Source organism: Orussus abietinus, unplaced genomic scaffold, assembly GCF_000612105.2.
Source record: "Orussus abietinus isolate OABI.00-Male unplaced genomic scaffold, Oabi_2.0 scaffold37, whole genome shotgun sequence".
NCBI lineage: Eukaryota > Metazoa > Arthropoda > Insecta > Hymenoptera > Orussidae > Orussus > Orussus abietinus.
In genome coordinates, this window is record NW_019394759.1 from 33,264 (window position 1) to 58,345 (window position 25,082).

Sequence of the window (25,082 nt, forward strand, 5' to 3'; positions counted from 1 at the left end):
TTAAAAAAAGAGCCGCCGAGCTATAAATCTGTGTATACTTACTAGAAATGCCTACAAATTATGCTATCTAAATTATTCACTTACACAATACGGTATTGAGGACAAATCTACATTATTTGAGGATTTAAAGTATACCCGACTTATCACACTTTATTCAAATTATTGTACTTAAATACAGTTTATTTTCACATATAGTAAAAAAAGTAAAATGAACTCGTCTGTTTAAAACATGGTAGCTTTATTAATATATCGGAGTATAAAAAATGATAAGTACATAATGAATGAGGGTTAATCCTTAGTTAATCTTAGAGAACTTCACGTAAAGATCGCTCTTCGGAGAGATTACAAAGCTCTTTGTGTTTAATTCGTATGGAATGGGAGTCTTCTCTGAAACCTCCACGCGGTAATTTAATAAAATCTTTATCAAGCCCACTTTGGTCTGATTGACAGCAAAACGAGATCCTGAAACAGATAGTAAATCCTACCTTATATTACATCTCTAAATACTCATTGTGGATTAAATTGCATCATTGAATAACTAATTGGGTTTTAAATTAATTCCCAAAATACGAATAAACATTCAGTGTCATTGTTATGAGGAAACTGTTTCCATAGGACTGCGAATTGGAATTAATTTAAATATTTTCTTGAGAAATGAACAATTACCGATACAGTTCCTCGGTCCGTCCCCGAAAGGCAAGAACGCCATCGGATGTCTCTCAGCTTCCGCTTCCGGTGTGAATCGCTCTGGATCAAATTCTTCCGGCTTAGGAAAAATCTCTGGATCCATTTGGAATGCAAAATTGGGTATCCAAACTAATTGTTTACTCGGTATCGTGAAATTAGTTCCCGCAAACGTATATTCCTCAAGACACTGCCTAAATATGAATGGTACCGGCGGGTACTTCCTCAAGGTCTCTAAAACACAAATTTAATGTTTCCTATTTCAAGCAATCTTAATTCTACTCAATTTCAAAAGTCAAGTTTCTGTCTAGGTGTACCTTTAAAAACCATATCGAGATAATGCATCTCTTTAACCCCTTCGTATGTTAACAGGCCGTCATTTTTTTCCATCTTTTCTTTAATGTCTGCACGCAATTTGTCTTGGATATTTTGATTCTGAGCTAATTCGTAAAGGGCGTGAGTCATGGTCATGGAAGAGGTTTCAAAACCGGCAACGAAGAAAACGAAAGCCTGGGAAGCCAGCAATGAGTCCGTCAGATCTGGAAATAATGAATTCCTGTAATTAAATTTTATCTGACTTATGATCCACTTTGAAGAATACTTTTCATCGTTAATTACTTCAGCTAGCGGATTTCATTGATTGGTTAATCAGACACAATAATGAAAGTCGGCTTACGTATGTCCCCTATTTTTTCAGGATTATCCCGAAGCTCTATCAGCATCTGAAGAAAGTCTTTCCTTACGATATTGTTCTTTTTCCTGTATTCCATGGTCCCAATAATGGAGTTGAGGAAGAAGTTCATGACCTCCATGCTGAATATGTAGTGCCCGAAGTGTCTATAAATCCAAGGAAATGCTTCCCTGAACCAATTTCTCACAAGATTCGGCAATCTCGTGTCGAAGACCTTCCTCCCCATTTTTCGGAAGTCGCTTTCCTCGTCCGATAAGGAGGACAAGTTGAGGCCGAAGACGCAGGTTCCGATGACGTCAGTGGTGAACCTCGACGTCACGTCTCTGCAATCCAGGACAGGATCATTCGCGGTGACATGTTCCAGATATTTTTCCAAGCCGTTTCCGCACTCCAGGATCAAGTAGAACATCTCTTTCAATTTTCCGGAGGTGAAAACTGGGGATAATCTCGCCCGTAATGGCCGCCATCTTTCGGCCTCCAGAAGGAAGAGATGCTGCCCCAATGGTTCCGGTTTTTCATAGAGCTTTACACCTCTGTCGGGGAAATTCGAGAAGTCCTTTATCAAGACGTCTTTCGTGAAGTCGAGGTCATTTACGATAAGGACCGGTTTCTTTTGGAAGAACATTCCGACAAATTGCTCGTTCTTGTACTTCTCACTGAGTTGGCGGACGTAAAGACCGATGGAAATTTTCGTCAACAATACATCCTTCACGTTGCCGAAGAAGGGGATCGGTTTTGGTCCCTTGATTCCACGGGTCTTCCAAAAGTCGAAATTTAAGACCATATAGTAGTAGATGAGCACCAAAATGGCGGCCACTCCGCAAAGAATCTCCAGAGTGCCCATTTTTAAGGTCGTGGCGTCACTGGAGATGACCCTGATAAAGTAAATTTGTTGTTAAAATTTTCATACAATTGATGGAATCAATACTTTAACCTAGAACTAACTTCTGTTTGACGTTGCTTATATAAAAATGTAATACTCTGATATCACCGACAGTGGTCGAGATTGTTTTGAATTAAAACTCAAGAAGGGACCGAGTATATATAGTTTACGGAAGCTTGTTATTGCGGATTTTAATAACAGATGTTTCGAGTGAAATTATTGTCGTATTATATAAGTAATATCAGTGTTATTAAGTTTATTATAAATGATAACAGCTGCTTTAATGCAATTCTTGAGAAACTCGGTGTTATTAATCGTCAACACCGTTTGCACGCACTTTAAATAATGACAAGTAGTTTGTTATAGATCTCGGAAGCGTGAATGTTAACAACGGCGCAGTAGCTGCCAGAATAAATTTTCATTGACTGTGCTGAATCACATTTGACATGCCTCGGAGCATGTCGCTAATAATATCCAGCAGAAATTACGCAATCGCAATTTTCAGTAATCAGTGTAATATTCTCACTGACAAACCTGACTCCACTCAACCGATGGAATAATCTTTGACGAAATAGGCGTTGTAATTTCAAAAAGGGTTTTTAATGAGAGCAAGACTGGCAAGTTACATATGCCATTCTTGTACGTTAACCGATATGAATTATCAATGCTGATAAGTATCATCGATTAAGCACCAGAATGGGAAATGGGGAATATCTGTGATGCTGATTGATTCGTAAAGGAGAGTTGCGTCAAGTTCAAATGATGTAAAAATTACATAAACAGTAATTTTGCTTAATTTATGTATTGCGGTTATAAAAATGCCCCCCAACAAAAAATTAAAAAGAGCGGGCCAACTGTGCTCCGAAATTGGCAAAACTTTAGCCGAATCTCGGCAATCAATGTCATTCCAATCTTGAAATGAGATGAGACTATATACTAGAAATATCGACAAATTATGAAATCTAAATTATTCATTTATACAATACGCCATTGAGGACGCGTCTACATTTTTCGTACAATACCTTTAAATATTATCAATCGCTACAATAGTATGTCACACCTATCACTTTATAATACAAATCATCGTGCTGTAATACAATTTATTTACACATATATTAAAATCACCTAGGAAGAACGTGTCTGTTTAAAAAATCACTGTCACGTCGAGATGGTGAAAATTCTTTCACTAGTTTTTATGGCCTACTATCTGCGATAAGACTAAATAAGGAATTCTCAAATATACATTAATCTTTACAAATCTCAACGCGGAAAATTGCCGACTTCATTTGAGCACACTTTGGACTTCAATGTCACACATTACGTCAATTGGCATTCAAATGTCTAAACATCTTAATTATATCACCGAGCCAGTATGACGATCGTCGTGTCGGGCCTTATATTCTATTTATTCTAAAGCGCATTTCTACCTAATCATATAAATTACAACTAATAACAATAACATCAGTCAATCTTAGATATCTTAAGGTGAATTCCGCTTTTCGGAGCGAGCAGGAAAGCAGCAGGCTCGATTTTGTACGGAATATCTGTCTTTTCTGAAACTTCTACGCGATGGTTCATTAGGATCTTGATGAGGCCCACTTTAGTCTGATAAATGGCGAAACGAGACCCTAGAATTGAATTATAACATCGTTTCACATTACTCTCGTTAAGAGAAATTCAGGAAATTACTCCGCCAACATTATTGAGCCTCAAAATGACGGATTTAGGATCTCTCGAAATATAGAGCGTTATCACGGTGTACAGATAATTCGACCGTACATTAGGAGGCTTGTAACAATTGGCGGAATAGGTGCGCAATCGGGAGATAAAAAAATTACCAATGCAATTCCTCGGCCCATCTCCGAAAGCCAAAAATGCCATCGGGTGTCTCTCGGCAACAGCTTCCGGGGTGAATCTCTCAGGATCGAATACATCCGGCTTGGGATAAATGTCTGGATCTCTCTGGATCGCCAAAGTCGATATCCAGACTTTCTGGTCTTTCGGAATCGAAAAGTCAGTACCCGCGAATGTATACTCGCACTGGGAATTCCGTGTTAGGAATGACACAGGTGGATACATCCGTAAAGTCTCTGTAAGGCAACGTGTCACTTTATACACACAGCTGTACACTTAATTGCGCAACTAAATATGCAACATGTAAGAACCACTTAATGGATTCGTTTAATTTTTCTCTACCATTTAAGCGTGCGTGAGAAAATATGCGACCCACTCTAACACAGGAAACACATTTTCACAGTTTTTTTTTAACTGAAAAATTCTGCAATATCCATTATGCAGATTCTTTCAGGACGAAGCGAGCTCGATAATAATATTTCTCATCGTCTAAAACCGTTTTAGATAATCTGTTTTAAATACTGGCGGAATTGCGCAACATTGTATATGAAACTGACAAGTGGTAAGAGATTGAAAATGTCTGTAATCTTAAATGTTTGCCTTGCGTTATCTGAATGGGGCGATAAAATGCGATCGAGAGCACGAGGAAACTTTTGTTAATATGAATTTACCTTTGAAAACCATATCGAGGTAGGACATTTTTTTGATGCCTTCGTAAGTTAGAACGCCGTCGTTCTTTTTGAGTTCGTCTCTGATTTCCGCCCGCAATCTGTCTTGAATCGTCTGATTCATGGCCAGTTCGTAAAGGGCATTGCTCATGGTCGTTGACGAGGTCTCAAACCCGGCAATAAAGAAAACAAAGACTTGGGCGGTCAACAAAGTGTCAGTCAGCTCTGAAATTGAAAATTGACGTCAGTCCGATTTGCTTATAAATTCCAAGTAGTCAGAAATTGCGCTCAGGAAGAAAAATAAGCGAGAAGGCCGCTCGAAATTGAGCGCTTCTATCGCCATTTTTTCCCCGAGCTTTGGAGCGTCCTTCGAGGTCGAATCATATGAGAAATTTAGCAGGACATCAAAAGTGTCGTATTAATACTTCCATGAAGAATTTTCCGAAATTCGATCCCGAAGTGGCGCCCTGAAGAATATCGAAAAATCCACCCACTGATATCGCCGACTTTTTCGGGGTGCTCCTTAAGCTCCATCAATAAATCTATGAAGTCCTTCCTAACGATGTTATTTTCTTTCCTATACTTCATGGTTTCCGTGACGGAGTTTATGAAAAATGTGGCGACCTTCTTGTTGAATATGAAAGGCCCGATAGTACTGTATAGCCAAGGCAGGCTGTCCCTCATCCTGTTCCTCAGGATCGTCCCCAGGTCGACCATGAAGATCTTCTTTCCCATTATGCGAAATTCGCTGTCCTCCTCGGACATGGAGCTCAGGTTGAGTCCGAAGGCGCAAGTACCGATGACGTCAGTGGTGAACCTGGCGGTCAGATCTCTGCACTCCACGACCTGATTTTTCTCGATCACCTGATCCAGATACTTCTGCAATTCCTCTCCGCATTCCAATACCAGATAGAACATCTCCCTCAGTTTCCCGGAAGTGAAGACCGGCGACAACTTTGTCCTTAAGGGCCGCCATCTTTTGGCTTCCAGGCTGAAGAGATGCGGTGAAAGCGGATCCACGTTCTCGTGGAACCTCAAGCCCCGTTCGGGGAAGATCGAAAAGTTCTTTATCAGGACGTCCTTCACCAAGTCGAGGTCTCTCAGCACCAAGATCGGCGTTTTTCTCAGAAAGATGCCGAAGAATCTTTCGTCCTTGTACTCGTGATAGTACTCTTTAACCATCGTGCCCACGAACTTCTGGGCCAGTATTACCTCCTTCGCGTTGCCAAACAAGATTTTCGGTTTGGGACCTTTAACTCCTCTTTTCTCCCAAAAATCGAACGTACAGGTCAGGTAGTAGTAGAATGCAAGAAAAATGGCGGCCAAGCCGCAGAGCACCTCCACGGGGCCCAAGCTGAGCATCGTGGCGTCACTGACGACCTTCCTAAGAATGCAAGGAAATAGTTTTAAACTTAACGTAACACCTCCCCAATCTTTTGAATTTTACTTCGTTCTACTTTTAAAAATAATTTCGCGATTCGGTCGATAATTAACCCGATACAATCAACTATCGCAGACGAAATTATCAGTCTCCTATACGATGTTCAAATGTTGACCAATGACGCGGCTTCGCAACAATGCGAAATTTTGTTTATGCAGAAAAAATTCGTATGCACTGGAGAATAAGAGCCTAGTTCTCAAATTTGACTTCCGAGCGATTAATGTCTTGAAACAAAAATCAACATCACACGATCAACTATCGCATGCGAAATTAACAGTCTTGTATACGATGTTCAAATGTTGACCGATGACGCGACTATGCAACAATAGGAATTTTTTTAATACAGAAAAAATTCGAATGCACTCGAGAATAAAAGCCTAGTTCTCAAATTTGACTTCCGAGCGAATAATGTCTTGAAACAGAAATTGACACTAGAAGTACCAAGACCAGTCAAAATGACTGGTTTCAAATGGCCCATCGTATACCAAAAAAAATCCGGCGATAGTTCTAGTATTAATGACAAGCGAGGAGTTTTTAATTAAGACGCTTCGATTAAATACGTTGTTTACACTTTTGATGGACGCACTTGTGATATGACGTTAACTGTCGATAAAATAGCTTGTGCTTCCCCAAGTTAGCAGGCTCGAGTCGGACGAGAAACTGAGCTGAGACGCGACCTGCCTCAGAAGCAATATATTTACCCGGATCCCCATCAAACTAACGACTGTCATGATGACTAGCAAGACCAGATTCTACCTCCGCGATACAACCACAACTCTGGCCCCTTCTCCTCCGAACGAGAAACCAGAAAATATTTGCGAGGAGCAGACACTGTATTCGTCGTGTAACGTAGGTGTTTTCTTCGTGTAGAATAGACACGTTGACAATGTTATCGATTAAAGATACACAATGTTGTTCGTCATATTTCCAGTACTGCTAACTCATACCGAGCTTCCATGCTGACATTTTAATCAATTTTTTTTGTCTGTACTTTGTCGGGCAAGATAGCGCAAATCGTATTTCCGGAGTTATCTTGTACCTCTAAAAACCGTCCGAACAGCTCACATCAGATCGTTAAATGTTTAGCCAAATGTTTCCCTGGCTGTTAAAATTTCCTCTGCATGTGTATATTGATCTGGGGGTTTTCATTAACGCGGGATTATTTTACAGGAAAGGAATACAAATATTCGGAAATTTCCAGCGTTAGTCGCAGTCATGGGCAGTTCACCCAGATAACTTCAGTTCGTAAACTAGAATGCAACGGTGAACCTGGAAGGGGAAAGAGTGGTTGAGGTCATCAGTCTTTGTCTGGTATTGGAATTCGTATTCGTAGATAGTTCAGATAATCCATTTTAATCCGATATGTTGTAACTTGTCAACGTCGTTGTTTCCTTAATGTGGTAGATATCTTTTAAGTAACGGCGTGGATGACGCAATGCGTAACGTCCAAATGTTTTTATAAATATTAATTCAGAACATGGTTCTACCGACATAAGTAGGATAAATTTTTGTGTCGTCAGTTCAGTTAATTGTTTCTGAGATGTCTAATGCCGTTAAGCAAAAACTTAATAATAAGCCTGCCTTCATTTTTCTTTAGAGCCTTTGCGTGATTAATTGACTTCCTCGTCAATCCTGGTCAATTATTCGTGACTCGTGGTGCCAGTGCAACTGACGAATAACGACCACGTTGCAATTGCAATTGCTACTAAGCAGTGCACAATAAATTGACCGTCTCGTTTATAAGTCAGAATTGATATTCGGATACGGACAAACGGGCGAACGTCAATGGTAAATAATTATCGGCCAATTTGGCAGGGCAATTGTAGCAGTATTGTTAATCACTTTTAATTCAAACAATTCTTATATAAATATAAAAGTGTGATTCGCAATGCAGTTCGTGATTGTACCACGGAAATTGCAGAACTGGTCGATGCCTTGCAGCAGCGCCTCCGGGACTTTGCGGCCAAACTGGGAAACACTTCGCCAGGCGGAAATCTGTTTTACCATTTGCGCTGACTTATCAATGAATTATAGCGAGGACAAGAGCCGGTTTGAAAGCGCCGTGTAAAGTGCCCATAGCCGAATTCAACTCGTTTTTGAGGTTATAGTTCACCGACTACGTGAAGACCTTGGTTTCTCCTTTTAATCAAAAAGCCACGTGATTCGATACTTTACAGAACGCAATTACCAACCACTCTAACCAAGATTTATTTATCAATTCTTTCTCCCTACATTCACAATAAAATATTAATCTCGTAATTTTAGCATCGCGGTAAGATATTCTTTAAGCACGTAATTAATCGTCTGAGTGGTATCTGCATTGAACGGTACATCCCTTGACGTAACGTAATGAATCAAAATTGATAAGAAATAAATAAAATAAATAAAACAAAGCGTATAATTTCCGTTTGCGATTTACTGCAAACTACCGCGTCGATACCAGAGGGCTACGAACCAGTGCCGGCTTCAGCCGAGTGGTTCGTAAAGTAATCAATCAATATTGATAAGAAATAAATAAAATAAATAATACAAAGAGTATAATTTCTTTAAGCACGTAATTAATCGTCTGAGTGGTATCTGCATTGAACGGTACATCCCTTGACGTAACGTAATGAATCAAAATTGATAAGAAATAAATAAAATAAATAATACAAAGAGTATAATTTCCGTTTGCGATTTATTGCAAACTACCGCGTCGAAACCAGAGGGCTACGAACCGACGTCGACTCCAGGCGAGTGGTGGGGGAACCGGTGCGCTCTGATTGGTGGGCGGGGTCTAAACCTGCGCGCTGATTGGCTGACCGTTGGCGCGACGAGCAGCGAGCTCGGGTCGATGATATAAAGGTGTGCGGGGCGAAACGCGGGCAGTTTGGATTCAGGCCTCGAAGAGGAAGCGTCGTCGAGCCCGGCCCGAGCCCCGCCAGCCGCTGCATCGTATAAACAAAGGGTCGCCATCGAGTCACTGCCGACCTCGAAGTTCTCGAACAGTCTCCGGTGAACGTTACCAAGAAGATACTTTTCCAACATTGTGAAAAATTCATTACTGCCGCTCCCGAAACTCAAGACGTGGCAACATCGACGGACCGTACGGAGCGAGCGGCGTCGTCCGTCTGCACGTGAAATAGGGACATCGCGGATATAAATAACCTCAAACTCGCCGGGCAGCTTTCCCGGTCGGTAATATCCGCTTCTCTCGTCGCTAGAGAGGGAAATCCGCGAAACGAAAAAGTGGATATTAAATAAAGGCGAGACTCGGTACGGCCGAGGAAGCCTTGACCGGCGATTGGGAGAGGTAGAACGAGAGTGTAAGGTGTCGTTTCTCTGGAAAGCGATCCGATTCCAGGATACGGTTCGATTACAGGACCCGTGGGTGACTATGTAAGCACTCCAGGGGGCAGGAAAGGAACTTATTCGAGGGACCTTAAATCCGACCTGCGAAGACCCGAGAGCCCACCGAGGCGAAAGTCTCCCGTGTGTTTGTTGGACGGGCAGCCGGAAACCCGCAAACTGGCTCCGGAAGTGAGGATCAAGCAAATTGGAATGAGGGAGGATCTGTTGTCCATCATACGGCACACGAGCAGCGACCACTTCTCCGAAGGACTCTAGCCCAAGAGGGAGACCGAGTCCGGAAAGAGCTGTGATATAGTCTCCGTACCAACGGGGCACCATATTTGAGGATCGGTGGAGGGCTCATAGCGGCCAGGGTTGCCTTTACTCTGAGTAATTCCTTTGTACGAGGACGCCCGACGGACTACCGACGCCGGAATTAGGCTCAAGGAGGTTCCCTCGTATCTGCAGTCTGTGAAGGTCCTTTGGGGCACTGGATCCTGGTAGGCTCCGACCTTAAGGGCGTCCCGCTCCGGGGTTCCGAGTCCGTGGATCTGGTATGCCCTGGGTGGCAGCCTGTCTGGATCTTCTGGCTGGACCCGTCCTGGGATACTGTCTCGCTGTCCGGAAGCTTGCTCTTCAGACCGGCTTGCTCCAGGAGCCGGCTGTTGTCGCACACCCCGAAAAACCGAAGGAAGTCGTCAAGGCTAAGTGTATCGGCGATATCATGGCCCCTTGCACCGAGGAGAAGCTTCAAGGTCAGTCATCCTTTTGGGAGCTTGGACCAGATCCTCCACCTTTCCTATCCCAGATAGATAGGTTTACTTTGTATGGACTTTATATGAACTTTACATTGACTTCGTATCACGGCTTTGCGTACTTACTGTAATCATCATGCATATGCATATTCACGGACCTCATGTTTTCTCACATATCTTATGATATGTGTAATCTCGTGAGACCTCATTAGGTGGGATATGAATGTAGCTCGAATTTAAACTTACGTATGAGAGCATACATCTTCACCACCCAGTGATATGGTGCAGGATATGATGCCCTATGTCTGAATCAATCGCGTACAGATGATCGGGACTGTCTATCTGGGATTGTCCTCCATTTTCGGGGATATCACTTTGTCACAAACGCAATGTGATATCCCCCGTTACCACGAATCTGGAACCTTAAACCGCCCTAACAGCATGGGGTTTTCCCAGAACACTTCCCAGGTTGTAACCCTATGGGAACGTGGTGTGAACGTTTGGGGTTCGTCTTTTCCAATTGTTCTCGACAAATACCGTTTTGCCATAGTAAAGATTAGCTTAAACCCCCCACCTGCACACTTGGAATAAGGATCAATTGTTAGCACAGGGAAACCATGACTTTCCTCGAGTCAGGTGATAACAGCGCACGATAGTCCTGGGTTGCATTTTTTGTTAACGGTGAAAATCATGAAATTTCTCGCGACATGTATAAAAAAAAAATACCGCATCATACTTGCGGTTTGCAATTTTAGCCGTGTACCGAAAATATTATACAGGTCGAAGAAGGTCGTTTGTGACGTCCGTGCTCAAAAACTTTTGGCTTGGTCGATCGATAACACAAGTAGTCGACGGACCTCTCGAGAGAGCTATTGTTTCAACGACAAAAATTGCATCCTCACCTGCCTAAAGAGATGATATCTTTTGTCAGGGCCCACAATGCGAAAAGTGCTTCGCAGAACTCGGCGATGATCAATTAGCGAGATTACAGTCGATATCGTTCGGCTTATCGGAATTCGTGCGGATTTCTGATAACGCTGGATGCTCGCAAACGGCTTAATGACCTCTTTTTACCTCGATACGTTTATTCATAATGTTAAATATGGAAGAAAAATGTATTTTGTTATCGAGCGACAATGTCGCCAATGCAACTCTCGTGGCTTGGGGGGGACATTCTTGAACGATGTGGATTACTTTATATTACCGGTCAATTACATCGGGAGGGTGATATCGCGAATCAGGAGCCCATCGTCGATCATTCTGTTATGAGTCCTCGGATGAGATTGGTCGAATTATAAACGGTTAGGGTGTTCCTATCGAGTGGTCACTGCCTATCTCAAAGTATTGCGAGATCGCACGTGGATTACGTAGTCATTTCCACTTGATAGCGTTAAGCTCGATGGCCTTGGACTGATCTAGACAAATTCCAGACGGCGAAGTATCAGCTAAGAGTCTTACTGAAACTTATCAAATGATTCGGCCAAACGCCCGTTTTTTATCTACAAGCCAAATGCCACTCTTGGGTGGGATCTAATTAGCTTGAGCAATCGAGCGAAATGTCGTAAAATTTATTTATGAACGCTGGAGTCGCGATAAGAGAGTGGTAGTTCGGTTAGAATGAGAGAAAGGGAAAAAAAAAAGAAAAAAAAAACAGTTTAACCGAGTCGAAGACCCTGCCGGGATTTGAACCCGGTCTCGTTGGAGATATCTTACTTAATGATAACCGTAAGCATAATAAAAACTAATCAATTTATAATGATCGGCTAGTTTATCAGCTGGTTTTTATCCTTATGCTTATGCACCTAAGTGTGTATATTTGGCGCGCAACTCTACCGAAGAGTAAAAGTGGCGAAAGTGTTCTATTCAGTGTCTAATGACTTTTCTCGATAAACCTTGTACACTAAGCAGGAGTAAATTTTCGTTGAAAGTTCTTAATCATAGTTCGTTCGCATGTGGATTTACGTTTAACTCCGCGGAGGAGGAATGCATCTCTACTTTAGTCCGTGGGAAATAAAATCTATTCGTTGGAATGAATGTATATTTCCATTCCGTTTCTTTCGAGTCTCTTCAACGGGGAGTCAAAGAGATCCGCGGAAGCCGAGTTTCGAAAAGTCAGGGACACCGAAGTTAGGCGGTGTGTTTCGGGATTGGTCGGGGTTCTGCACTTTGACCAGTTAACGTTTATTTCTCGTGCAAGGTTATCGTCAGGCGTCAGCTGCCATCTGGCATTTGCGGCGAGTCAAAATGTCGGGAGTGGGCTCGCGATTAGCATACACACGTGCGCGAGGTGGAGTCGTCGCCACTGAGTAAACAAACCTGTCGCAACATCCTCCGGCTCGCATATGTGTCGAGTAATTTTTAGTCAGCTGGTAGTCGTGCCCCCAGCTGAGCCAATCGAATCGCCGAATTCTGTCGGCGTGGCCCACGCTCTTTGGTTCGCATTTAGACCCGCCCGAGTTAGCTCTGCCAAAGTAAATAATAATAAAAAAAAAAAGGAGAGTATAAATAAAAGCCATCAGCGCATCACTCGCTAGTCCATTTTAGCGTTTCCCTCGAAATGTCATTTTTTTTTTTCTAGGGGATATTGCTCGAGCCGTTTTCGGAAATCGTTTTCACAGATTTCTCCGGAACACAATGGACGTCGGGATATCCCAATCCCTTGGTACACAAAGTCTGTTGTCTTTCCCGAGGATCTCTTTGTTAAAGTCTCACATCGGTAGCTCATTAGCCGCGGGTAAACACGTCTTAAGATCTCCAATTCATTTGTACCAGGCAATTAATGCTCTGCTGAGAATACACACGAGCCTCCGCGTTGCAGAGGCGCCATTTTGGCTCCTGTAATTGCGGCACTGTTTATAAATTCATTGAACTCGTCACCCTGCCCCGTGCATGTACATATGCACGTGGATGTATACATCTTATCCAAATATAAGGGAATCTTATGCATACGCGCTTTCTTCATTTCATTAATTATCATTAATTACCGTTATTATCGGGTTCACGATTGCCGCCTTCCTTACGGTCCTCTTTGTTAACGTGGTGTAAACAGAGCACTATTTATCACGTTTAACTCGTATCAAATGTGCAGGAATCAGCTGAAAATATCATATCGAGCCTCCAAGCTGAGCCAATCGGGCTGCAGCGCCGCCATTTTGGTTCATGGTTCTTTTTCTTTTTTTCTTCTTTTAAACACACCAATCGATAATATTCGATGTGCACGGGATATTCAAATGAAGAGTAGCTTCGATCGAGTCGATTCCTTTATTATTCAGTGGTCGTTCGTTTTTAATGCACTGGTTGCAAGGAAAAACGTCCAATTGCCCCGAAATTGGATTAAATTAGCGCCTCGTATTTGAAGGTCACCTCTATGGCGAAAATCTCGCAGTTTAGAGATGACGGTCAAGTGGCAATTGTTTAATATACAAATTGTCAAGCTGTTGGGTCTCTCAAGGATTTTCTTATTAACACGGTGTAATGAGGATTTAACTTTGCCTGACTCTTAACACTCAGTTGTTAGCTGGGAATGCAGCCGAGCCCCCAACTGAGCCAATCAGGCCACATATCACCATTCTAACCTAGAATTCCGATACCGTTTATAAACCCACTAGAAGCTGTGTGCCACGTTTAGATATCGGAGGACCTTGAACAAAATCAGCTTCTCTCGGCGATGTATACACTCTTGATTAAACCCGACATTTCGCTACGGAGCATCTGGGGCCCATTTATTTTACAATTAACATCGAATTGTTAATTTTCTTAATGTCGAAACAAACATTTAGCAGTAAAGGGACTTGATGTCACATCCGAGAGGCAGATTCTTTTTTTTTTCCCCGGTGAAATGAAATTAATAAATAGGTCGCTTTACTGCAAAAACGAGATCAAGTGTGACGTAACATGTTGGTCTGCTTGCGAAGGCAGAAAGTACGGTAATAATTGTTGCTAATTGCGCCTTGCATGTGCTCGTTAACATAAATCAATGATTTCCGAGAACCGTTGGGAAACGTTCCCCTTGTCCCTATAGGTCACCGCCATTTTGAAAATGCAACTTTCAATCGCAATCTCCCAACTCAAGGTGGATTATGAAACCTCAGGGTCGATTGAGCAAGCTTATTATTTATTAGTTTATTTATCAGTGGTTTATCCATCCAATTAATCATTGCCATTTCACTACTGAATTCACTTTACACACGCAATCTGGTTGCTGACACGACTTATTCATTTATTCAACTGCTTAACTTTTTACCCGCCGTTACGTTATAGGTAAACTCGATGTTCGATTCCATGGTTTTCCGCATTTTCTAAGCTGTACCGTCTGCAGTGTCCCACGCAATTTAATTACAGCATTCCCGGGAAGAATTGAGGTACACGAAAGGACTTTGAAACTCCTCGCCGAGGAGGAAATCCCACCTGAGTTTGATTACATGCATTTTAAGGTTTTCCTTTAACTTGATGCTTTGTCACTAAAGCAACGGGCGGATTATTTGTTATCGATGGTCCATCTGAAATTTATATTTACGGGTTTGCTTAGCCTGCTGTTAATAAAGGTCAGTTCTTCGCGCGGCCGCCATTTTGTTTCGATTTGGAGAACGGCGTCCTTCCGGATGACGCGCACCATGGATTGCGTTAATGGCGGCGGTTCCATGAACTATCTCGAGTGGAATTACTTTAATGGAGGTCTAACTTCTTACCGGTTGCAGAGGGTGGGAGATTTTTCAACAGATCACGGGATTTTCACGGGAATAATGGCCGGTTTCCGGCGTGGAGAGTAGTCGGGTCCAGTGCTGCGACTCGAGATCAACTGACTGTGTGCTCGTTCTCGGTTTAACGGCGCTCTTGGTGGTGGCAGAGACTTAATTCCAGGTTCTGATTGGTGGTCTTCGGACCTGCTAACACATCCGTACAGTTACATCAGCGAGAGGCAACACGGCGATCGAGACTTACGAGACAATCCATTTTTTTCTCCCTCTGGTGAGACCATCGCGAACTACGAGGCCTTGAAATCGTCAAATCGTAATTTTTAACGTTATACCTCGGGTTTATTTTTTTTAATCACCGCGGAATATTCGATGAGGCTTATTCGAGGGTCCTATCTACTTTAATAAATTGCCTCTTCGATGCCTTCACCGGGAGAAGTTGAATTTCAAGTTCTGTCGGACCCGTTGAAGAGATCGCGGTGTTGCGTCAGCAATTTCCTATCTCTCTCTCTCATTCTCTTGTTTCCGACACGGCTCGACCGATCCAGGCGAGCCCTCGTCGTATTAACCAAACTCATTCAATATTTTCTGCACCGGAAGGTCGTCGCTAAAAACTCCTTTCACAGATAGCCGTTTCTGCCGGTTTCTCTAACGAATAGGAATCTCGAGGTCCCGGATAAGAATCGTTATTTCGTGCCCAGAGGTCGATCGAATGCAATTCATCGAACGACGTCCGGGGTTATCGTGGAATGTTCGTTTCTTCTGTTACGGTTGATAATTCAATTTCCGCTGGTCGAGGCGTTAGCTTCACTACTGTAAATGTTTCTTTTGTTTTTCAAAATAGGAGAACAATGCCTCATTGATCGTTCTTCCTTTCGATATCGAGAAACGTCCATCGATCACTTTTCATTGACGTTCGCAGAGTCTCGTGTTAGCGAGTTGTTACGCATGAAAGCGAGTCGTCATTTCCGGCGGAATTTCCTTCTTGGAGTTTGGTATTATTTTACCTGGTCGCACGGGAATTAATATCAAAGCTTGTCATTTTCAAAACTGCAGAGTTCTTAATCGTTTCAGACTTTGCAACGTTTATTTGGAGGCTTTAAGGAAGGTTCTGACCCGTGAAATTTCGTGTTTTGTAGAAAATTTAAAAAGACGTATATAAACAAATTTTACAAAAAATGAAATTGCATAGGTGTCAGAACCATCCATATACCCTCCATATTCGCGTTGTAAAGTTTGAAATGATTCGGTACACCCAATTCGGAGAAAGGTTTCATAAACGTGACCTCTTCGACGCCACTTTCACGTCGCCTTAATTTAACCTTCTTCCTTCCGCGCCGCCATCTTGAAATCTTGAAAAATGCTTATCTTCCTCCCTCAGTACTGCTCGTAATTTATTGGACAGTTGGTAAAACCTGTAAAAGAAATTATTCTATACCAAAGGGACTTTAGATCTACTAAGCTGGTAAATAAACAAATAAATAAACGCGCTGCTGTCTTGTACAGTCTAAAAGTATTGTCCTAAAATACACGATTATCTAGCTTGATGTTCCTTTTGGTTCGTGACCACTCGCGAACCAATCTTGGCACCGTCATCTCGTTCCTGTAATATTTCTCGGCCGAAATCCGATAGTTCGCGGAGTCGTATCTTCCTGAAAGTTCATTCGGGGCGATGGGATCAGAGATCAATCACGAGATAGTGGCGACATCGCCGGTGAACTTTGGAACCGTCCTCGAAATTGGAGCCAACGCGTCCCGACGTATAGAGCTCGCGGTTCCCGACGAAAACACGTAATTCTCCTTGAAGGGCCTTCAAAATCTGCATAGATGTTAACGCTATCAAATCCTATACGACAAATAAATGAAAAAACCTTCGATTGTCTCCCGAACGCCTCGCGACTTCCGTCGTAGCAAAAATTCGACATAGATGAATTGTCCAGAATATAGTTCATACGTGCGACTAAATTTTTTTTCCCCTAAATATATTCCTTGTACAATGACTATCGTGCAAATGAAATAGCGCCTTAAGTCCCCACCTACGTGCGAACTTTACTCCCGTGGAAGTCTTTGGCAAGCGTCGCCAATTGTGGAGCCGCCTTTAGGCCAGAGCCAAAATACGACACTAAAGCCAAACCTAAAGGTCATCGGCGGTTTCTAACGAGGTTCAGTTCACTGCAGGCGATCGGATCGCTCGCACATGTCTACCAGGCTTTATTTATAAACGCATAAACGCGCATTTTCGAAGAAATCCTTGTTCCGGATCTAGGTTTAAATCGTCATGTGTGTCATCGGTAAGCGTAGGCTCCTTAGAACGTTTTCTTTTGTGTAACTTTTCGTCATATCTCAAGGCACTTTCAATTTCCCTCCGAGAATGTACATTCTCGATGTTTACATTTCCACAACTGGGAGAAATTTTCTTGCGGAGGCTTAAACCGCCGGTGTAAACCTAATTGTCCTCTTTCCGCATATTAAGGCATCCAAGATGGCGGCTTGTTTTCGACCCATTTGTTCCTTCGATTCTTTTTCCTTAGCAACATTGTGCTAATTTTAAACTTCTTCGTCAGCCTGCAGTACTGTAGCAGTGGCTTAAGTATGTATACATGGAGTACCAAGTGTGCTGCCGAAATCCCTGAATATGCATAGTGGTCATATACAAATCGATGAATATATACGTCGCATTAGGGTAAAGAGATACCCTTTCGCTTTTCCACGCGTTAATGAGTGGGTAGATAACGATAATATGCCTTCGCATCTTTGCTTTCCCCGAAGGATGGAAATCATTATTTTCTTCGATACATTGGGCAACCGCCATATTGGTTTCTCCTCTTATCGCTCGTTATATAAGTATTCCCTAGTAATTCACGTATGCACATGGGCTACGATTATTCGGTATCGCGTGTTATCGGGAAATAAGTGATCGCATGTACTACTTAATGTTTGTCAACAGATATACGTGATTTCCGAACGACTGATGTGTTTTCGGCACGTGGACATTTATGTTGACCGCTGGCAGAAGTTTCCATACTTCGTGACTGGTGAACTGCGATACGGGAAGTGTGACGGAGTTTCGTTCCAGAATGCGTTACGAAACTATTCAACGGCGTTTAAAGGAGTGGGAAACGCTTTCGAAAGCCTCCGATCAGAATTTCTGGCGGCCGAGCCTCCGGATCGATCGGCAATGGCTGGCGTCCCTGCAGTTCGTGACGTCGGATGTTAAATGCAGCATTAAAACCGCTAGAGGAAGATAAAAATAGGGGGGGAAGAAGAAAAAAACAAGACCTCCGTGAACCGTTATTATTTCAACATTTCCCGATTAGGAGACTATTTTGCAATGGCCCAGCTAACTGTTTACCGAAGACGCCAAGGACTCTGATCGATTGGAAGCTCTTCTACTTCCTTAATTTATGTAATTGTGCATGTAACGTAAATCTGCGGATCGATCGGAGTTCGATACCCAGCGAGAGTTACCTTCTCTTAACTCGAAACGAGTTCACCGTTCCGGCTCGATTAATCGAACAATCGCCGTTATCGCCACCGACGAAAATAGCGAGGGTCGCAGTCGGCAGGCGACAGTTACTTGCATTCCTTTTACAATTATCTCGCTCATGATTATCATAATATATTCGAGACACGTTCGGTTAACCACTAGTTGCCTCGTTTTGTGCGACAATTTACGGAAATTTGGGGAAAAATCACCATTTCCAGCGTCATGTGCGGTGGGCTGCAAGAACCAAGATGGCGGCCGCGTTCGAAATTAGCAACGCGATATCGAAACGCCTGAAGAGGCGATTTCTCGCGTTTGTTTAGCTGGCGCTCTGACGACAGCATTTGCTGACACTGATGTAGCCTCTCTTGGTTATCAGTGTTAATGACATTTCGCGAAATTCTCGCGGAATATCGACTGGCTATCGCGGCAATTGTATTTCGTCATCCTGCTTGCGTAGCGAAAATTTCCGCGAAGCCAGCCTCTCATGGACTGATTAATAGATTCGCATGGTGCGGTATTTAATCCCATGTCTTTTATCTTCATCTTTCAGAAGCCACGCAAGAGATGCCGGTGAGAGCACCCGGGCTTACCAAATCGCCCCGGAAGTTCGCCGGGGTGGTCGTCGCGACTTGCGGACTTCCGGCCCGCGGGAAGAGCCAGGTCGCCCAAAGTCTTGCTCGCCGGCTCAACTGGAGCGGTAAATCCTCCAAAGGTGAGCAAAAACCATCATTAATATTATTAATAACGCAAACGCAATAACGCAAAAAGCATTAAACCTAAGCTAGGTCGGCCAGGTGACACGATTCGTTCTTGTGCCTGCGATTATCTACTGATTGCCGATACTTCGCAGGCGCATGCGCGATACCCTCGATGGAATTACGTTTAAATCCAGTCGATATCTGCGATAAGGCGGATTATCAACGGACGATGGATCGTGCAATGGCAGGAGACCGAGCGTTATCGCATCTGCGATGGGAATCGGCTTAAGAAGGTGTAGGGCGGTTGAAGAGGTTAGGTATACGAGCTTATGAACGGACTCGATGTAATTACAATGCCTGACAGATTACCGAGAGTAATTATAATAAACAGTCGGTTACGCAAAAGCATTGACCGAGTGTTATCGCATCTACGCGACTATTGACTCTTAATAGTATCAAGCACTGGACGAGGTTAGGTACACTTGGTACAGCTAGACTCGGTGTAATTGTTACCGCTAACAGATTATCGGATGTAATTGCGACGTACGGGAGATTACGCAATGGGTGGTATCGCACCTGCGCAAATATCGACGTAAGAAAGTATTGAGTAGCAGACGAGAAACGAGAGATACGTTTGGGACGTTTCGACGTGGTGCGTTCCCACGGGACGTTAACGAGGTTAGGTTGCCACGACGGCAGAAATGAGAAACCCTGACTGAACAATTTTAAACGATATCAGCCCGAATCAAGATATAACATCGCTAAATCACAGAGTATATTGTCCATTTCACGGAGCGCCGTCAAATTCTTCCATCTACATTCCTTCTTAGCACTCGTCGCGCCGCCATCTTGATTCCATGCGTGCAGACGCAGAAAATCTCGGTTTAAGATTTAAAGAGTGTCATCCCTTAGCGTTTGTTTCCTGACATGTTGATTCTGAACGTTAGTTTTAATGTCACTCGAAAATATGGTTCACGTCCCGTGGGATGATACCTCGGATAAAGCGTGTAAAGAGCGTTTCAACAATTAGGGTCTGTACACGTGACGCGTTGTTGCGCCATATTGCTTCCACGCGCGTTTTTACGAGCGACATGGCTGTGGCATTGCGTGAACGCGCGGAACGTTCGTAAATGCGGAATGCGAACACGCCCTTAACGGTGGGCATCGCAAATTGGGGTGAGTGACGAACTTTCGTTTCTGTGTTTCAGTGATGAGAGTGAGCGACTACCGGAGGAAGAGGCTGGAGCTTTACGCCTCCCACGAGCTCTTCCGGCCGGACCACGTGGCGAACTCCACCCTGAGGGCCCTTGCTCAAAGGGACGCGATGCACGACTGCGCCTCGTGGCTTGCTTCCGGGAATTCAGTTGCTGTAAGCATAAGATCGGTAAAAAGGGGAGAGAACGGCTGATAAGGTGCCCGAGATGGCCCGTCTTCCCGGGGGGTCCAGGGCCCCAGTTAGCGTTCACGTCCGGTGTCGGAGTCTCGTCCCGAGGAGGTCCACCGAACCCCCGATATATATCGACTTCGCTCCTCTGTCACAAGAAACTAGGAAAAGGGTTACGCCTTGGGTAACCATTTTCCCATTGTTCCCGCTCTAGGACCGGCATGACCCGGTCCGATGATCGGTGAACAAAGTCCCTGTAACGAGTTTCACCAGTTCGGCCCTAAGGGCTCGATTTCCCCTCGACGGCCCCCAAGAAGTCCTGATTCCGGGTTCCCTATCTTCGTGATGTTCTCCTCTGGGACTTCAGTCGGGATGCTCCAGAGCGTCTCTCGAATCCCCGGTGATGATGCCCACTTCTTGGGGCTCGAACTTCTTGACTTCCCAACCGCGACACCTGGAGTGTGTCTTCCTTGAAGGGATTCTCTTTCTCTCTTATCGTTCTTCGTAGATGCTCTCCCGTTATCCGAATGCTCCCGGTGCCGGCCGATCCGTGGCCTTTTTTCTCTGCCGACTGTAGAAACTCGCTCCAGCCCCTTTGGGCAACCCGACCTAAAGGGAACGATTTTCCTTTGAAGATCCTGGACGCCACTCTGGTGACGCGCGAGCAACGCGCCGAGGTCTTCGATTATTTTTCCACCCAGCTCGGGTACCGCGTCCTCTTCATCGAGTGCGTATGCGACGACCACCTCGTCCTCGAGCGCAATTGCCAGGAGATCCTGCGCTTCAGTCCGGATTATGCCAACATGGACCCTGCCCTCGCCGCCGAGGATCTACGCTCCAAGATCGCCCACTACATCAGGGTGTACCAACCCATGGAGGAGGGGAATTATCCGATGATCCGCATGGACACCGCCACTGCGGAAATCAAGGCGCACAAAGTCAGCGGCCATATTGAAAACAGCGTTTTGGGATACATGCCCAGCGTCACCCTTAAGCCCCACACCCTCTACTTCTCTCGGGTAAATCTCCTTCTAATAATTAATATCTCATTGTTACGTAACGCGCGAGTTATATAAAAAATACGGAAGGTTCGCGGTGAGATTTAAAATCTGCTCAGTCAAAAGAAGATACGACGCGTAACGATAAATCTGAGCAAACCGATTTACACGGGTTTAACCGACAGGTGGATTTGGGTTAAGGCGTTACGAAAGTGCCCTGTAAGGAGGCTTCTTCGTGAAACTTTTCTCCGAACTGAGCGCAACGAATCGTTTGAACATCTCCCACGTGAATGTGGACCCATGGAATTTTTTTTTAACTGTTGGGAAGAATTTTAAAAAGTATCTCCTGGGATTCGGGACCTTCTTTAGGGTTCCTACATTCACGTGGTAAAATATTAAACGGATCGGTGAAGATAGTTTTGATCAGTTTCATAAACAAGATTTCTAGGGCGTCACTTTTGTATCGCTTTTACTGTGTGGCTTATGAATCGCTACGATTTATCGGTACGTGCGTAGTTTTGAGAATAATCAATTATTGGGGTCTTCTCGAGACCTTGTTGAGATCAATGGGCCGGTGTCTTGAATTCTAATGGTATCGTTTGTCCGCAGCATGGGGAGAGCGAGTACAACGTCATCGGCAAGGTAGGGGGCGACGCTGTTCTAAGTGCACGTGGAGAACGGTATGCTCAGGCCTTGGCGAATCGCATAAATGCAATGCGAATTCCTGATCTTCGGGTCCTGACCAGTCGTCTGAGGAGGACCATCGCAACTGCTAGAGGCGTCGAAGCTCCCCAGGAACACGTCGCCGCTTTGAACGAGCTCAACGCCGGCGTCTGCGAGGGCTTCACCTACGAAGAGATGCAAGAACATTTTCCTCAGGTTGAACCCTAGAACGTGGATATTAATATTTCTCGATATTAGCTATAGCTTAGCGTTGTCTAACCCTTGCGACATGTACCTTCCGTCGAAATGCTTCTACTGTACGAATACTCGATAACGAGTATTGCGCTATAGTATGGGCCGGTTAGTGATAAAGTTCCTCGCAGTCAGAAAAAGGAAGAGGTTCGACTGAAGGTGTAAATCGTTGCAAAATGGTAGATTTATTAGGCGATAGAGAGAGGGATTTTTTGTTATTTGGTATTGTTGAAGAAAGGCGATGGGGCAGGAGATGGCTAATCTAGGGATGTCGATTTCTAGGAGTTTGCTTGGAGGGACCAGGACAAGCTGCGGTATCGGTACCCCTGGGGAGAGAGCTATTTGGACACTATGCAACGCGTGGAGCCGGTAATTTCGGAACTGCAGCAATCCAACAACATTCTGGTGGTGTCCCACCAGGCTGTTCTGCGGTGCATCATCGGATTCTTCATGGACAAGACCCCGGAAGAGCTGCCCTACATGGAGGTCCCTCTGCACACGATAATCCGCATCACCAGCCAAGGCTTCGATTACAAGCTCGAGTTCATCAAACTGCCGATAGAGTGCGTCAACACTACCAGACTTAAGCCTACCAATTGCACCCCAAGCAGAACCGCCGATGACGCGCTTCTCACAGTGCCAACGCATTATGACATTCCCGACCCGTGGAGGAACCATGGAAATGGTCCCACCCTCGTACAGCAACACTAAAGAGGATTTGATTCTCGGAGGAAGGGAAAAAAACACAGGGAACGGAAACTCACGGGCAGGCGGCAAAAAAGTAGTTTCACGGAGTCTCGCATGCACCCAGGGGGGAAGCTTCTATTTCCGGCGTCGGGATCTCATGGGATTAGCAATTGACAAAACTGCCGGCAACTTTTGTCCACGAGGAAAGGTCCCCCTCCTCTTTTGACTCGCTATTTTTAATTCTCCCAATGATCGCCGCTCTAGAGCTCGGGATTTCGACGTCGGTTGTTTCTCGGCCATCTTGGAGAACGGCCAGCTGGATCGGGCGATCCGACTGTCAATCTATTTTTGCACCGCGCCGGGTTATTGGGTTCTTATGTAAGTAGAATCGGCAATCAATTAGTGAGAAGTCTTGATTGGAAAAAGATCATGCTCTTCGGCCATCTTGGAGAACGACAGAAATTAATGGTGGAATTCGGTCTAGCGCCGCGCGGGATTCTTGGGGTTCTGTAGGCTCGAAATTCAATGTAATCTCTTCCGATTGGCTGTGGAAAAACTTTGAAAAGATGGAAGATAACCACTTTCAGTGGAATTAGAGGCGATGTATTCTCTTTTTGAGGAAAGCACTCTTCCACGTAGCAGCATAGGTGCCCACTGCTAGAGCCCTCTACGGATTTTTCAGTATATGGTACTTATAGGTCTAAGCTCTTAACATGTAACTTAATCTTCGCGTAGAGTAATATCATATTTTCATATGAAGAGCCTAACAGTAGATAATTAGAGCATCCCCTTTTCTCCGGAAACGGTGGATTGAATTTAACCCTAAGTTAGACTTCGTAAGCTCTGGAAGAAGAAGAGGAGATTGCGGTAGTGGTATCTGGATTATAATTCTCATTCTAACTAAACGTCTATGTTACAACTGATATTCAACATTCGACACTCAAAATGATGAATTTTATCCCATGACTCTTCTATGTATTGGGACGTGGCGTTCTGTTTTACCGACCGATTATCGTAATGTCAATGTCAACGCTCAAAAAGAAGGGTGGAAGCCTCTCGTGAGGTCTCGTCTCATTGGTCGAGTGAGAAAATCATTTTGTCCAATTTGGCGCACTTTCATTTTCTCACTCGGACGCCTTTCGTCTGTCCATTGTTCAGTGAAACGAGAACGTGCATTTCCTTCGCCGAACAACTCGTTATTAATTTTACCGATTAGACTTAAGGCTGTTGAATCGCGATAACGTGCATAATAAAACACTAGGCTAGACGCGTCCCAAAGAGTGCAATGGTTGTCTTTTTCTCCCTTTGTCGCCAGGGACGCGTTTGCAGAAATTAGTCGATGGGACTTCCGTTAGGTTAGTTTTAGCGCGGCCATCTTTAGGTCCGTCGCCAAGCACAGAGAAATTGCCACCTGGTCGCATGTATGCACTCGTAGGTTAGGTTACCGCTTACGAGACTTTGTCATTAAGTCATATAGATTGCGCACAGTGTTTGTTCATTTTTTATAATAAGCATGAATAAACGTTTTTTACAGACACGTATCATGCCGATGTGTCGTAGGATTACGCGGATGTGGAGGATTAAATACTATCGTTCAGTTTTTGAGCATCATCTTGGTTGAGCACCGCGTTCGGCTAAAAATGGCGGAATGACGCAACGACTTTAGAATCGATGACCTCGATGCGATCTTTTGACTCGAGCGAGCGAAGAACCGATCGCTCGGTCCCTTTACTTCATCTCGAAAAGTCAAGAGGTAATTCCTAGGTGCTAGGAGGAATATTTATACACCTCGACCGGAGCTCTAAGGTCGCAAATTATGTCTATATCACCGCGAATCGGTCGACAAACAACGCGAAAAATTCTTGGGTCCATCATGCTTGGGTCGACCTCGCATATGTCGAATCGTTCGCATA

At 44.2% G+C, this 25,082-nt stretch overlaps 2 protein-coding genes across 3 annotated transcripts; one reads left to right on the forward strand and one right to left on the reverse strand.

The window, feature by feature from the left end:
- Positions 1 to 217: 217 nt before the first annotated feature.
- LOC105696179 lies at positions 218 to 6,967 on the reverse strand. Its single transcript, XM_023433180.1, has 9 exons — positions 6,808 to 6,967; positions 5,275 to 6,164; positions 4,784 to 5,005; positions 4,097 to 4,348; positions 3,723 to 3,886; positions 1,361 to 2,270; positions 1,002 to 1,223; positions 667 to 918; positions 218 to 462 (listed from the first exon to the last, which is right to left on the reverse strand). The coding sequence occupies exons 2-9, from the start codon at positions 6,140 to 6,142 to the stop codon at positions 296 to 298; spliced, it is 3,057 nt and encodes a 1,018-aa protein (XP_023288948.1). The 5' UTR covers positions 6,143 to 6,164; positions 6,808 to 6,967; the 3' UTR covers positions 218 to 295.
- Positions 6,968 to 10,107: 3,140 nt separating this feature from the next.
- On the forward strand, positions 10,108 to 24,710 carry LOC105696210 (6-phosphofructo-2-kinase/fructose-2,6-bisphosphatase). 2 transcript variants are annotated; one of them, XM_012418457.2, is made up of 6 exons: positions 10,108 to 10,306; positions 19,038 to 19,199; positions 20,394 to 20,554; positions 21,205 to 21,588; positions 22,177 to 22,446; positions 22,765 to 24,710. In XM_012418457.2, exons 1-6 carry the CDS (start codon positions 10,108 to 10,110, stop codon positions 23,191 to 23,193), a joined length of 1,605 nt encoding a protein of 534 aa, XP_012273880.1. In that variant the 3' UTR covers positions 23,194 to 24,710. The 2 variants fall into 2 exon arrangements, with proteins under 2 accessions (XP_012273880.1, XP_012273881.1); XM_012418458.2 differs by lacking the exon at positions 10,108 to 10,306 and adding an exon at positions 17,143 to 17,291.
- The last annotated feature ends 372 nt before the right edge of the window (positions 24,711 to 25,082 follow it).

Bases quoted from the DNA above. Each gene is read 5' to 3' on its own strand.
- LOC105696179 (XM_023433180.1), bottom strand. From the start codon at position 6,142: ATGCTCAGCTTGGGCCCCGTGGAGGTGCTCTGCGGCTTGGCCGCCATT. The intron at 2,271-3,722 runs TGATGTTATTGT...TGAAAATTTTAA, and splicing joins TTAAGATATCTAAGATTGAC to CAACAAATTTACTTTATCAG. The intron at 919-1,001 runs GTACACCTAGAC...TTTGTGTTTTAG, and splicing joins TCTCGATATGGTTTTTAAAG to AGACCTTGAGGAAGTACCCG.
- LOC105696210 (XM_012418457.2), top strand. From the start codon at position 10,108: ATGCCCTGGGTGGCAGCCTGTCTGGATCTTCTGGCTGGACCCGTCCTG. The intron at 10,307-19,037 runs GTCAGTCATCCT...TTCATCTTTCAG, and splicing joins CACCGAGGAGAAGCTTCAAG to AAGCCACGCAAGAGATGCCG. The intron at 22,447-22,764 runs GTTGAACCCTAG...GTCGATTTCTAG, and splicing joins TGCAAGAACATTTTCCTCAG to GAGTTTGCTTGGAGGGACCA.